The 16,066-nt window shown below is 38.1% G+C and overlaps 1 protein-coding gene across 20 annotated transcripts in view; it reads right to left on the reverse strand.

Moving 5' to 3' along the window:
* slmapa (sarcolemma associated protein a) overlaps window positions 1-16,066 on the reverse strand; it is a 198,222-nt gene that overhangs the window by 38,819 nt on the left and 143,337 nt on the right. For 10 of the 20 annotated variants that reach the window (XM_063068027.1, XM_063068026.1, XM_063068025.1 and 7 more), the window contains 3 exons: window positions 13,726-13,806; window positions 12,822-12,881; window positions 3,136-3,198 (listed from right to left, as the gene is read on the reverse strand). In XM_063068027.1, the coding sequence (XP_062924097.1) occupies window positions 3,136-3,198; window positions 12,822-12,881; window positions 13,726-13,806 (204 nt within the window). Of the gene's footprint in view, window positions 1-3,135; window positions 3,199-8,068; window positions 8,145-12,821; window positions 12,882-13,725; window positions 13,807-13,934; window positions 14,094-16,066 lie in introns of those variants that run through there. The other 10 variants (XM_063068033.1, XM_063068044.1, XM_063068043.1 and 7 more) reach the window with 5 other exon arrangements.

The raw sequence follows: 16,066 nt of genomic DNA on the forward strand, positions 1-16,066 counted from the left end.
CCTGTAAAGCAGATCAAGGAATGAAACATTAGTAAGAGAAGTCAGAGATATGCTACACTGCCTTTTCAAGTCTGTGAATAGGAGCTATTTGTTCAGGAGTGTTGATGAAATTAGAGACTACACTTCAAAGATCATGAGCAAGCTCAATCCAAATTTCTGAGGATACAAATCTATAATACAACATGTTTCACCGCTTCTAAATATTAACAGTGTCACTCAAAAGCCAGTATTTGAGCTCAATTTTCCTGCATGATCATAATCAGTCTTCTTCATTGAGTACTTTTAGCTTTCAAACACTTTTATCTCTGAAGTTTATTACCGATCCATTCTTGGCACTCTCTATCTTTCAACGTTCACCCCGGCAATATCTTTCCGAGGTTCCAGGTGTGCGCGTGCTGACAATGCTTGCCTCGTCCTCACCATTGACTCTCACAACCACCTGCTGCCTCAGTGTCGTCTCTGAGGCCGCATGTCTCATTTTTTTTTTCTTAAAAGAGCTGAAACCTCCAACTAGCAAATTCTGTTGAAGAGCTATTGATTTCAATCATCTCTTTGGCTATTGCCTCAACTAGATTGCTTGCAAGGAAGATAGGAATTTAAAAAAAAACTCAAATTCAAATAGTCACAGTATTAATGAGAGGCACTTGGAGAAGCTACTTTAAGCAGAGGTTTTATGGAATGATCTGTCATTGGAATTCTGTGATAAAGAACAGATAATGCAGATATCGCATTCTTAAGGCAAAAACATATTGAAACAGAGAAATAAAAGAGAACAATGAGGAAGAAGATAGGCATTAGGATCAGTTCTTTAGATTGCTTTAATAGTTGTTTGCATGTGACAGTGGCCACAACGTAGTACACTGCTTCAACAGGTAGGCTAAACCAGGTGAAGGTAGCCAGCGGCCTCATACCCTGGTGACATAGCAACATGGCTATCCTAGCATGCAAAGTCAATTACAGCACTAGGCAGATGAAATCTACGGTAAGATCCAATGGCTAGGATGGCAGTACTGCAACACTCCGTGGAGAGCGAAGGGCATGACAAGGCATACAAGATGTCATGGTCATCCATTGCAAACAAGACCACCCCAGTTTGTGAAAGTTGTTCGTAACAACTAGACCCGGACTTCTGAGGTCGAGAGCGGAACTGCCCCAGTACAATGGCTTTTCCACTTTAAAACCTTTCCCGCACAAGTTTCCTGTTATCGTTGGACACAATGTACAACTACCACCACCAATAGAGAACTGATATTACATTTATATTGACACCTGTTGGGCAACTCCATGTATTGCTCCCATCAGCTGAATTGGTCAATCACAATAAGATCATCAAAACACTGCCCAACAGTGTTCCACAGAAAATGTTAGAGGAGTTCAGTGGATCATAGAGACAGAGTCAAAGGGCAATACAATTTGGACACAGGCCCTTTGGCCCATCCAGTACATGTCATCCACAATGCCCATCCACCTAGACCCAATTTCCTGCCCAGCCCATATCTAAGGCTCACCTCTCCATGTACCTATCCAAGTGCTTTTTAAATGCTACTGTTGTACATATCTGATGACTTACCTACCATGCTAACGTTAGTCAGACAGCAGACATTCCAGATGTTGCTGAGCACAAAGAAACAGTCTGCATACCTGTCAGAGCCTAATCTAACTCAGCTATGTAAAGAGGCTATCGCTAAAAACTTTAGGACATGCAGCAATGCCCTCAATCACACCATGGTAGTGCAGCAGTTAGCATAACACTATTACAGTGGCAGTGAGCCAGGTTCAATTCCGCTGCTGCCTGTAACAGTTTTCCACATTCTCCCCAGTACTGCACGGGTTTCTTCCATGTGCTCCAGTTTCCTCCCACATTCTAGAGACATACTGATGAGTCAGCAGGTTAATTATCACATGGGTGCAACTGGGCATCACAGGCTCATTGGGCCAGAAGGGCCTGTTACTGTGCTGTATCTCTAAATATATAAAAATAAATAAAATAAATTATAATGGTATCTGGAGACACGTTCGATTGGGTTTCAGAAAATAAATCTGGAAGATGATATGTCCATTTTACCTGCTGCCAAGACAAACAACAAGATAATCAAAAGAAGATAAGATCATCACGTCTGTCACAGAAGGGGTGTAAGTACTGAAGAATACGCTAGCAGATTTATTAAGACCCAAAATGTACGACCAATTACAGATCCTGTTCAGAGAGAAGAGGATTTGTAATTCTCTGATCCTCTATCAGAGAAAAGATCAAAGAAAATATGACAGAGGAAAAATTATTTATCAAGATCCAAGTGAAGATAGTGAATTTTTGTTAAAATATCACAGCAGACAGCATCTATGGAGGGGAACAGGTCAGGACCCTTCATCAGAACTGAAACATCAACTGTCCATTTCCCTCAACAGATGCTCCAACCCAATGAGTTCCTCCAGCATTTTGTATTTTCTCCAGATTTCCAGCATCTGCAGTTGTCAGTGCTGCCAGAGAACCTGAATACAACTGCCAAAGTGTTTCACTTACAACCTAGGTACTCTGAGAAAAGAGACGTCGCATATTGCTTGCTTCTGCCTGGTTCCAAAACAGTCTGCTAACCACAAGTAGTAAAATACCATACAAACAAGTTTTATTGCCAAACCAAATAGTGGAAATAGCACCACAGGTGGCTTGAAGGATAAAGCCAGAGTACAGCAATACATCTGAACTACAGAACTCCAGTTTCATATGGTAGCTTCAAATTTTGTTACTTTTTAAAACATGAAACAGTATTTACGCTTTAAGGCAACTAATGTGCCGGTCCTAAGACAAAATTTTTAAAGAAATTTCTCAAACATTCACAATTAATTTACAAACACTTTCACCTCATACTTGATATCATCCAAAATCGAAATGGAATTTTTTCTGGCTCAAAAGACAAATTTTGATATCATAAATAAATTCTAATGTGTAAAAAAAAAATTGATGTCGGGAATCTTGTCATACTCCATGAGAAAGTTGGTATAACATTCATGACCTGTTTGATGTTTAGAAATCAAAGGAGTGAGAAGAAATGGAAATCAGAAACTGGCCATCAGCAATTGCCACATCAATGGAGGCTCAACTCTGCCAGCCATCAAATGAACACACCCTGTACTTACACTTGAGATGATCCAGCTCACTTTCATGTTTTCTGCTGGAGGCCCTCGCCTCTGCCAATAGGTCTGCGGTGGGTGAAGCAGAAGAGAAGTAGAAGAACAGTGCAGATGAAACAGAAGCCAGCAAACATAGAACACAGAAAAGCAAGAAAAGCTATGTGAGAATGAACCAGAAGCCAACATGAAAGCCCTATCCTTCAAAGTGCTGGGTCAAATCTTTTAAAAGGGGAATCTGTGCAGAATTTTCAAAAATATATATATTTCCCATAATTAATTTAAATTCTTCAAATTGTTCATTAAAGACATACTGTACAGTATCATCTTTTTGGATGAACAACAACAAAGAATACAATACAAAAAAATTCAAGTGTTTGGCTTTTTGTAGCCACTTTAGTGTTTTTAAGAGGGTCTGCTTTTTTGATGTTTGCCTCATGTATTCCTCTACCTTAATTTATTTTAAGTTCATTCCATATAGGAGCTAATACGAATTTCATGTTGTTGGGATTGAAAACATTGCCAATTTTTGGACTGCTCTTGATCTTGAATTACACATATCAAAATACACTTCACAATACAAAATTGAGAAACAAAACAGGACTTGAATGCACAATTATCAACCACCATTTTTGTATTGACTGAAAAGTTCTAAAACAAGACTGTTTACTACATTCTGAGACAGGCAAGACGGAGCAAAAATGCACATAGACACAAATAAAAAGAGGTCTGGCTGCAGCTACTTAATAGTTTAGTATGTGAGCCAAGCAGCCCTATTTTCAGATGTTTTCACTTTTGGGAAAGATATGGAAATAAATTAATAGAATATTTATACACCTAGAGTGAAACTGCAGCACCATATTCAGTACTTTTGTTAGGTAGCCACTAAATGTCTTCTTTAAAATGCTAAATTTGTATCTGCTTTGCAAATTACTTAGCCTTCAATTAAGTACAAATATGAATATTGAATCTTTGGCAGTGTAGAGAACCGCAAATGTGTTGTTTCAATAAATTGCTCTAAGAATAGAAAACATAACCTTTGCATTTTATAAGTGTCTGTAAAAGAGGAATATTCCTTTTCTTTTATTTTGTTAAGCAATTGTAATGTCATCTACTGGAAGATGGACATCAGTTTAGTTAAATGGTTTAATAGAGTCACAGAAACTGGCCCTTCACCCATCTATTCTGTGCTGTGCTGAACCGTTAACCTGCCTAGTCCCATTGACTACACCTGCATTATAACCTTCCATACCCCTATCATCCATGTACCTATCCAAATTTTTCTTAAAAGTTGAAATCAATCCCCCATCAACCACTTGCATTGGCAGCTCATTCCACACTCTAACCACCCTCTGAGTAAAGAAGATCCCCCTCATGTTTCCCTTGAACTTTTCACCTTTCACCCTTAACCTATGATCTTTGGCTGTAGTCTCACCCAACCTCAGTGGAAAAAGCCTACTTGCATTTACCTTATCTCTACCCTCATGAATGTGTACCCCTCAATCTTCTACACTCCAGAGAATAAAGTGCCAACCTATTCCACCTCTCCCTATAACTAGGGTCCTCGAAAACCAGCAACATCCTTGTCAATTTTCTTTGCAATATTTCAATCTTAATTACATACATCTTTCCTGTAGGTTGGTGACCAAAACTGCATACAATACACCACATTGGGCCTCACCAATGTCTTGTACAATTTCAACATAACATCCCAATTCCTATATTCTGTACAATGATTTATGAAGGACAAGGTGCTAAAATCTTTATGTATGACCCTATCTACCTGTGACACTGTGTCTATCTTCCAAGTAAATACAGATGCAAAATATCCATTTAAGATTACCAGTCTAATCTTCCAGAGGTTCAATGTTGTCCCTTGTTATCCTTTTGCCCTTAAAATATCTGTAGAAGCCCTTAGGTTTCTCATTCAACTTGTCTGCTAGAACAACCTCAAGTCTTTTTTTTAGCCCTCCTGATTTTTTTCTTAAGTGTTCTCTTGCATTTCTAACACTATTCAAGTACTTTATTTGTTCTGACCTGCCTATACCTGCCATCTACCTCTTTTTTTTCTTAACCAGGCCACAGTATGTCTCGAAAACCAAGGTTCCTTCAACCTGTTATCCTTGCCTCTTATTCTGACAGGAATATACAAACTTTGTACTCTCAAATTTTCACTTCTGAAGCCTCCCACTTAGTATGTGCATCTTTGCCAGAAAACGACCTATCCCAACCCATACTTTCTGATACCATCAAAATTGGACTTTCTCCAATTTAGAATCTTAACCCGAGGACCAGATCTATCTTTTTCAATATTTAGTTTGAAACTAATGGCATTGTGATCACTGGATGCAAAGTGTTTCCCTACACAAACATATGTCGCCTGCCCTGTTTCATTCCCTAAGAGGAGATCTAGTATCATACACTCTCTCACTGGGACTTCTATGTTGAGTGAACTCGGCCTTTTCTCCTTGGAGCAACGGAGGATGAGAGGTGACCTGATAAGAGATGTATAAGATGATGAGAGGCATTCATCATGTGGATAGTCGGAGGCTTTTTCCCAGGATTGAAATGGTTGCCACAAGAGGACGCAGGTTTAAGGTGCTAGGGAGTAGATACAGAGGAGATGTCAGGGGTAAGTTTTTCACTCAGAGAGTAATGAGTGTGTGGAATGGGCTCTCAACATCAGTGGTGGAGGCAGATACGATAGGGTCTTTTAAGAGACTTTTGGATAGGTACATGGAGCTCAGAAAAATAGAGGGCTATGTGTAAGCCTAGTAATTTCCAAGGTTGGGACATGTTCAGCACAACTTTGAGGGCCAAAGGGCCTGTATTGTGCTGTAGGTTTTCTATGTTCTATGTTAATGATTAAGGAAACTAAACTGAACACATCTGACAAACTCTTTCTCATGCAGACTTTTTACAGTATGGGAGTACTAGTCAATATGTGGCAAGTTAAAATCACCTACTATCACAACTTTATCTTCCTTACAACAGTCTGCAAACTCTATACACATTTGCTCCTCTAAATCCTGTGGTCTAAAATATAATCACATTAATAAGATCATATCTTTCTTATTCCTCAGTTCTACCCATAAAGCCTCATTAGATGAAATCTCTAGTCTGTCCTGACTGGGCACTGCTGCAACATTTTCCCTGATTAGTAATGCTACCCCACCAGTATGTCTAAGCCAACAGAACCCTGGAACACTGAGCTGCAGTTCTGCCCCTCCTGCAACCAAGTCTCACTGATGGCTGGCTGCAATGTCATAATTCCACAGGCTGATCCATGTCCTAAGCTCATCCACCTTTCCTACAATACTCATTGCTTTGACGTATACGCAACTCAGAACAATAGTTCCACTGTGCGCAACCTTTTGATTCCTGATATCTTCCTCTACAACCACTCCACCATGTGTTCTGGTGCTCTGGTTCCTATTAAACTATCCATCCTGTGCAGCACTAGCTTCCCTTCTGAGCCACAGAAGCTACCCAGTGCCAGAGACCTGACCACTGTGGCTTTCCTCTGCTAGGTCACCCCTCCACCCCCAGCAGTATCCAAGGCACGGTGTTGAGGGGAATGGCTACAGGGTACTCCACCCTGGTTGCCTATCTCCTTTTCCCCTCCTGACAGTCACGCAGTTACCTGTATCCTGCAGCTTGGGTGTAACTACCTTCCTATATGTCCTGTCTCCCTTCAGCCTTCCAAATGATTCACATTACATCCAGTTGCAGCTCCAACTCTTTACCACGGTCTGTTAGAAACTGCAGCTGGATGCACTTCTTGCAGGTGTAGTTGTCAGAGAACCTGGAGGTCTCCCTGCCTTCCCAAATCCCTCAAGAGGTGCATCCCAGAGTCCGGTCTGGCATCCCCACCACTCTAAATTCGAAAGCAAGTAATAAGTAATGAAAAAAAAACTACCTATGGCCTACGCTTCTCCACAGCAAAGTCTCATTTCTCCACTTCAACACTGGCCCACTCACACAAAGGCCACGTTGTTTATACCTAATTTACTTTTATTGGTCCTTGCCAAGTGCCTAATTAAGTGCAATCCTACATGTGCTCGGGAACCGTGGTACACAGAAACTGCCAAAAGCCCCTGCTAACTTCTCTCGCCCTCTCCGCAATCTGGTGTCTCCTCAGGACTGTGGCACACAAAATGGGCAGGTTTCACCAGTGGCTCACAGGTGACTGCAATTTGGTAGATGAACTGCCCACTTCAAATTGACTGAGTGTGTAGGCAAGTTGTAGATTCTGAGTGCAGTGAACAGGAATGTAGGGAAAATAGTTTACAGGGAAGATTCATGGGGAAATGGGACTGCACTAGGCATTCTTTACCTCACAAGAATTTAAATAAATTTGCTGATAAATTTTACTCCTGCTTAACATTCACATGGTAATTTTCTATTGTTTTTAAAATTCCATTATCAACACTTAGGGAAACAGCAGCCCAACAACTTCCATTACAAACACAACAACTCTCACTTCATGTACTTCTCGTAATGTAGGAGGAGGTTATTCAGCCCAAGAAGTCTATGCTGGATCTCAGAGCAATCCCATGAAACCGATTTTCTGGTAACTTGCTCTTTTGCACAAGCCTTTCAACTCCTCCCCAATTCTTTAACCACCCACCCACTCTCAGGACAGCAGCCAATTAAACCACCAATCTGTAGTTCGGGAGAAGGAAAGAAATCCTAGGAGAATCATATGCAGTCTTGGGAAGAATGTCCCACAGCTTTATTTCCTTCATTCTTGCTTCCTTCAAGGACTAAATCATTCTCAGTAGAGGTCCTTGTTATTAGCTTTAACTAGAGCTGATGAGGGAACATATGTGAGAACTGAATTTATTTAGCAGCTGCAAATTAAATTGTGTTCAATTATGAAGGATACCCTTCCAATATTTGGCCTCAAATCTTAAAAACTGTCTCTGGATATAACTGTTACCTGCACTGGGAATCTTCATTGTATCCCTGCTTCATCAGATGAATCTCGGATAGGAGCCCAAAGGAACATTTAGAATGTCTTTTATTTTATAAGTTTAAGGTTAAGGACGCTGGTCTTATTTGAATGGTATTAAAGCAATGCTTGGAATAGTTTTCACATGTAAACCTTTTTAATCCGGTGCATCTGTTATTTGTTTTTGTTTGAGTTAACTTACTTAGTAAACAGGATTCTTAATTCAGAGCGAGATACTCATTTTCATGGAGTCATTTGTCAATCATTCAAAGAGATTTGGAGAATATGAAACAATGAGCAGCCAGTTCTATATGAAATGATCAGAAATTGTGAATTACTTGAAACAAAAGGATACAGTTGAGGTTCATAGGAAATAAGTAGTGTTACTTAAAAACCTTTTACTTGGAAAATAAGAAATACGCAAGAATTTCAGTTTTAACCTGTGGTGATGAGGTAATCCTCAACTAATAAAGCTCTTGGATGGAAAGAGTGAAAGCAAATTTATCTTGGACTGAAATACTGATTTTCAATCTTCTGCTAGACATAAGAAATGGTAGTTTGTACAATAATAATATCTCACAAGATTCTGGACAAGAGAATAAAAATTTGTACAATTTTGAAAGGGTTTATCTGGATCTTCTGAAACAATAAGACATAAAAATATCCTAACATCATGAAATACAAAAAAAAATCCATCACAATATCATTGAAAGTAAAAGTAATGATACAAGTTGAAAATAACAAAAATAGCAAAATTTACAGCCTGCTAATAAAAGGAGGGCTGAAAACCCAAATGATTAGAACTTCAAGCACTAAAAATGGGGAAAAAGGCAGAATAAAATGATAACTGCAAATTTCAGAAATCTTTTTGAAACTGCTACTCAATGCTACCCAGTGGTAGGAGTTGGCAATGACACTCTGACAACAAAATTTACAATGAATGACAAGTGCTGCAACAAAACCATCACAGTAAGTTTGACAAAGTTTGTGGGCATCTTCTATCTGGTCAATAGCTCTTCTCCAAATAGCATCAGCAAAAAGATTGCATGATCACAGGCCTTCTTGGTGCTTCTTCGACTTGGGAGAACTTACCCCCTAATTCCTAATATTAAAAGTTTAAATAGCAAAGTGCTCAAGTGTTTAATACACAATTAAATGTCTGAAGGATGCACATTCTATCTGAGGATTCCAGCTGAAAACTACATCAATACTCCAGCGCATTACAGAGAGAAAACTGCACTGTGCCTTTCTTGTTGACTTTTCAAAGAATATTGCTGCTGCACTGGAGGTGCCTCATGAACATATTTATCCCACAGTTGTCCTTGGTAACATTCATTTTATTACAAGGGTTGATGGAGGAACCTCAATCATTTGAAAAGGTAACATTAGTAGAAGATTCTGTTAATTATTTGCTTCTGTGTGCATCAGCAATCTGCAGTTTTGCAGCATAATAAATAGTATAATTCCGTAAATTGATTTTGTAAGTGCATTGCACAGATGCTTCTATAATGTAATAGCAGTCATTTATCTAATTTAATCAAAGCAAAAAAAATCTAGAATTAAAATTGTTGAAAAATTGGAGACAACTTTCATCCAATTATTGACTTTTCAAGGTAACCATTACAAACTAGTAAGTTCCAAAAGTATACATCTCAATGGAGATGTATGGTCTAAATCTGCATGTGAAGGTTTGAGGAAACATTTGTCAACTTGCTACTTATCACACATAAAATTTGGATTAACCTCACTGTTTGAATTAACAGTATTGTTTTATGTAAGAATACTACTTATATGATAATCAATCTTATTAATGAACAGCTATACAATAATTTTGTTTTATATTATCATTACAAAAATTAGAAAAATATTGAATGATCATTAGCAACACACGAAGTGCTGGAGGAACTCAGCAGTTCAGGCAGCATCTATGGAAATGAATAACCAGTTGACGTTTCAGACCGACCCTTCTTCAGGACTGGAAAGAAAGGGGGAAGTCTCCAGTGGATGGATGGGACCAGCTAGAAGGTGATAGGTGAAGCCAGGTGGGTGGAAAAGGTAAAGGGCTGAAGAAAAAGGAAGTTGATAGGAGGCAAGAGTGGATCATGAGAGAAAGGGTATTTGGAGGGACACAGGGGGGTTAGGAGTGATAGGCAGGTGGGAAGAGGTAAGAGGCCAGAGTGAGGATAGAAGGAGAGAGAAGATCATTACCCTCTTTTAGCAATTCCTTTTAAGAATCATTTTATTGAATTATAGGTGGAACAAAAGTCTATGAAACACTAATGGAAATCTATTTAATAAACTGTATTTTAAGTACATACAGGTTTTCAATTTCTCCCTAGGCTTTATTAACAGGTCAAGGATGACTCATTTCCCTTCTAGTTTTTTAGGTTCTTAAGCAGTCAACAAGGCCAAAGCAGCACACAGACTCTTTCAACTAGAGGTGCTTGATGGGACAGGTGGGTGGGTAGCTTGGGGAGGTGGGGCACCTCTTTATATACTGGGGTGCTCTCTGCTCCTATGACTAGGAGAAAGCAATGATGGACCTTTGCAATGCTTTGAAGCACTTGCTGAAGGAAGTGCAGAACGGGGATCACTACTGACAGTAGATCATGAGCTTATGCACAGGTTTGATATCTAGCTCTTCACACACTTTTCCCCTCATGATGACCAAAGGCAGTGATACTACATTGAAGGTGATGGTAAATTTTGACACCTATGCTTGTATTTAGGGAGATGTGGTTCCTGAGATTTGGGAAGTAAATCCTGCTTTCCAAAATCCCAGCATGGACCTTTATTACTGGAGAAAGTTTTACGTGGGACAGGTTTGTGGTGGAATTACCAGGTGGAACTTTTCCTTAAATCAATTACCCCAAATGCATCTACTGGAACAAAGCCATCAAATATTCATTGCTTTGTGCATTGAAATAAAAATACTTCACAGACTCCCAAAGAACTGAAAAAACCCCAGTAGTTAGAAACCAGTAGGATTGCTTAATACAAATAATCACAATTTACACATCAATTAGTGTTGTTTTAGCATTTTAGAACAAAAACACAAAAAGCTCATTATTTGCCTTCCAAACAGTAACATATTGGATGTAGCATTTAATGTAGTAAGTGCATGTGTTTCACGATATTTCAGCAAGATGAATAAAGGAAATAAGGGAACAGCAGTTAAACAAAAGCACTTGTTCTGCATTACTGAGGCTAGGAAAACAACTTATAATTATCACTTTAGATTTCATTACACTAAACCGGAGATGTATTTTGTTTTCATCCATGTCCTGTATCGGTTATTGATGCTTATCAATGTAAATGGAATTAAGCTGTAGAACAAATACCTCATCTTATTCTTTTGCAGTAAAATTTTCACCAATAACGTACTTATAATGGTAGTTGCCCTTTTAAAATGTCATTATTCCTAGTGGCTTCTTAAAAATAACGTTTGTTACAATGCATCAGTTTCAGCAGTCAATCTTTACAAAAATAAAAGAAATTCTTATTTAATTAAAACCCAAAAATCTAAGTAGAACACACTGAAACACGGAGGATAGCTATATTATTGTTTCTTCTGATGACTGAATCTTTAGATAACACAAAATAAACTGCTAAGTTATATCATAATATTCAAAACACCAGCAAAACTAAGCTTGCGATTGTTTTTAACAAAATACTTTGTTATGCAAAGTCAATCAGCTGAGAATTGCCATGCAATTTTTATATGTAAATTGCACTGTAGAAGTCTATATATAGTCAGAAGGCAAGCAGACTTCTGTCACTGGTTAAACTTGCACCACCCAGAATACGTCACTGTTGGGTATGCTGTAATTTCCAGAACACTGTAAAAATAGATTGCAACTTAGCAGAGTATCTGCCTTAACAATACTCCGTACTTTTCATACAAATGTGCTTCGTTCTGAGAAAATGATATTGGGATCTTTCAAATGAAACAATGTTTTATTTCATAAATACCACTCAGCTGCTTTCCAGTGCAGAAAGGTGTTTCACCACCCCCGCCCCCATTCGTGCCAATGCTGCTCCATTAGGCCACGTTTACAGAGTTTGAACAAGTTACACCGAAGATTATAAATAATCACTTTGCATCTCAAAAAATGCTGTTGAGTGACCAACCCACTAAGTGGAAAGTACAGTTCTGTCAGAGAATATAAGTTCTCATCCTGAACACTAGATGTCACTTGAAGATCTGCCATCAGCACAAAAAGCAGACCAAACAAGGGCAGATCAAGCTGAGTGCAAATTAACATTTCCTACGTATGCATAGTTTGAGTTTGCAACTAGTACATCAAGGGTGAGGGTGGAAAGTAAGTTAATATATCCATGCTCCTAAAATACGTAAAATGCAGGAAAGATACAAATAATTAGTAATCCACCCAAAGCATTCTGTTACACTTACAGCCATGCTTTGTATTAGAACTCAATCATTAACCAACAAAATCTTTGTTTTTATAAGTAAAGCTTTGCCTTAGGAGAATCAAAATTTTGACATGTGGAAGCTGGTAACTAAGATCTTAAAGCTATAGAAATATTGAATTCTTAACTGAAAAGAAAGGAATTAAAATCATGGTGACTTAAAATAAACGTAAGTAAAATTTATTGGATAACTATGAATGTACTAAATGTAAAAAGGCATTTTAGAATGAAAAAATTATACGACCATGTGCATTTCTTAAGACACAAAAAAACCTCACCCCAGCCCACCCCCAAAACATATAATTCTTACCTTTCAATAATGAAACCTTAGTTAGAGATTCATTCAGTTCCTGTTCATCCATTTGGCAATCTGTTTTTAGTTTTAAAGATACAAGTTTAAATTTATGCAACAACAGCAGTGATAGATAGTTCTTCACAGTGAAGGCAGACAGCTCCCAAAAGAACTACAGATCAAATGCATTTATTAGGTAATGAAATGACTAAAACCAGTACCCCTTCCTCCAAAAGCAGTGTAAACTTTACAGGACATTTGGCAAATAAAATCTGCAAATGCTGATTTGTCACAGCCATTATCTGAGTCATTTAAAATTCAGTTAAGACAAAAAGCAGAGAGAAATATGTTGGACATTACAAAAACTTGATGAAGATTGAGTTTTTCATTAATATGTAAAATATTTAATATTAATTGCCTGCTTTAAACAATGCAATTTAAATAATGAACGTTATCTAAAATTCTGTAGGAAATAAAGGATGAAGTTCAGGTACTGTAGCTAAAAAGAAACTTTCTGTAACCGTTAAGAGTCTCTGTGATGCTGTGATGAACTATTCAAAGAAAGATGTTTAAAGCAAACAGAACTGAAATCAATAAACGGAATAGTCCAAATTTACTAACAGTCCAATGTATACATTTAGATGCAAAATTAAATTCTCATCAAAATGAAAGATAAGCAGAGTGAAACTTAAACTGTAATAGCAAAATATTTTTCATTTCAATTCAGAAAACTTCTGTTCACTGACTCTTCTAAGAGTTCTTTTTAATTAAAGGTTAACAAAATTAGGATACCATAATTATAAAAACAATTAATTAGATTACAGAGCTCAAGGAGTTTAGTTTTCAAATTTAATTTGATACAATTCAAACAAAAAATAGCAGCTTTTTAAAAAAAAGAGCTTCAATCTTTAAGCAAAATTACCTGTAGTGTCGTCGCTGCTCCGGTCCTTACTTGGGCTGAGTGTGTCAGACATATCAGATTCCTTCGCTTCCAGCTGATTTTCTGAGTAGACAGAATAGTCCACTATAAGCATAGGGTCACACAAAACTTTGTTCAGAAAGCTAAGTGATTTGTTTCTCTACCATTTAATGACTGGTAGTTAAATTGGAAAAACACAACTGAAACCATACCTTTTATATGATTTCTGGATGAAATCTAGATTTCAACTTTAAAAAAAAGTCTCTAAAAGATAATATGAGCACTTCCACATATCCACAAAATGCTGACAGCCTCTCTCATCTTCCACAAATGGTCACATTATCAAGCTGAAGCTTCAAGTAAGTGCACAGCTGCCTGGCTAAAATAGCTATGCTTTTGTTTGGTAGAGGAGATTGATTGCTTGCCAACTGGCTGAAGATGCAGAGCTAGTTGTTCTTAACATAATTTTGATAAGTGGCCATCTCGGGTAAAGAATATTCAGCTTCGTGATGCATTGTTTTCTGAAAGCCTTCAGAATCTCCATGTTGTGATGCTAAATAAATTTTCTTAAGCTTCTTTCCATGAAGGTTTAAAATATGAAACAACTGATTTAATAGGATCTATAGTATGCTCAGTGGCCAAGATTCCTAGTTCTTATTTCCGTCTATAGCATTTATTTTACAAGCAGTAAACTCTTTCAAATTAAGAAACTTTACAACTTAAGCTCTTTTAGATAAAAATTAACTTTGCAACTTAAACATTTATGGTAAAACCTTTGACCTTGGTCATTTTCACCTTTTAAATGTTCAGAGTTACTCCTAAGATAAATTAACAAAAGGGACTTGTGGATCAGTGTGAACTAAAGCAGCACAGAAAATACCTGGATGTAGTTATAGGGCTTTAAGAGTATAAATTAAAATGAACTGTTTTCAAAAATGGGTTAAACTGTCTGTGCGGAAATGCCCATAGCATATAAACATAGAACATAGAATAGTACAGCACAGTACAGGCCCTTCGGCCCACATTGTTGTGCCGACCCTCATTCAGGAACTTGACACAATTATATGTTATAACGAATCAAATAAAGTAGGAACTACTGAGATATGGCGAGAGAAAGATCAATTAAACATTGCAGGACTCACATACTTGAAAAAAGATAAGGAGGAAAAAGAAACTAATGGCAGTAGATAAATTCTGGTTTGGCCGTTAGGAGTCAGAAATAGAATCTGTATGTATACAGATAATATTCCAGCAACAGAGCGGAAAACTTGCACTCCAGAATTTGCCATGCTCTTGGTTAAGCTGTTCCAGTACAGCTACAACACTTGCATCTTCTCTACAATGTGGAAAATTGCCAGGTTATGTTCTGTCCACAAGAAGCAGCACAATCCAACCTGGCCAGATTACACCCCATTAATGTACTCTTGATCATTAGCAAAGGGATGGGAGGGATAAAGTGACAGTAGCTTCACAGAAGCTTGCTCACTGAAATTGCATTTGGGTTCCACCAAAGTCATTCAGCTCTTGTCTTCATTACAGCCTTAATCCAGATATGGACATTAACATCAGAGACTGAACTCCAGTGGTGAATTGAAATTTAACTGCCCTTGACATCAATGCAGCACTTGGTCAAGAACAACATCCAGGAGCCCTGGTGGGAAAACCTACCACTATCTGGAATCATACCCAGTACAAGGAAAGATAGTTGTGGTGGTTAAAGATCATTCATCTCAGCCACAGGATATTTCTGCGGGAGTTCCTCAGGGTGATGTCCAAGGCCCAATCAATTATAAGAACAGTGGTAGGGAAGTTCATTGACAGTTTTATAATATTCAGCACCAGCACAATAACTCAGATAATGAAACAGCTCACCTCCACATGGACGAAGATATGGACAATATCCAAGCTTGTATTGATAGGTGGCAAGTAACATTTATGTCACACAAATGACAGACAATGACACTCTCCAACTACAGAAAATACAGCCATCACCCTCTGACATCCTGTAGTATCAATATCCTGGGGGCGACAGTGGACCAAAAACTGAAGCGGAGTAGCCATATCACAATGTCGCTCCAAAATCGTGTCAAAGGCTAGGAATCCTGCAATGATTAACTCACCTCCTAACTCCCCAAAGTCAGTTCTCCATCGACAAGTCTTAAATCAGGAGTGTAATGGCATACTTTCCACTTTGCTGGATAAATGCAGCTTCAACCAAACTCAAGGAGGTTTATGTCAAAAAGGACATAACAGCTTACTTGATATATACCCCATCCACAATTATTTCCTCATTCCACTCTAATGCAGCAAAGCAGCAGTTTGCACCATTTACACAACGCACTTC

The sequence above is a fragment of the Mobula hypostoma genome, chromosome 15 (assembly GCF_963921235.1).
Source record: "Mobula hypostoma chromosome 15, sMobHyp1.1, whole genome shotgun sequence".
Classification (NCBI taxonomy): domain Eukaryota; kingdom Metazoa; phylum Chordata; class Chondrichthyes; order Myliobatiformes; family Myliobatidae; genus Mobula; species Mobula hypostoma.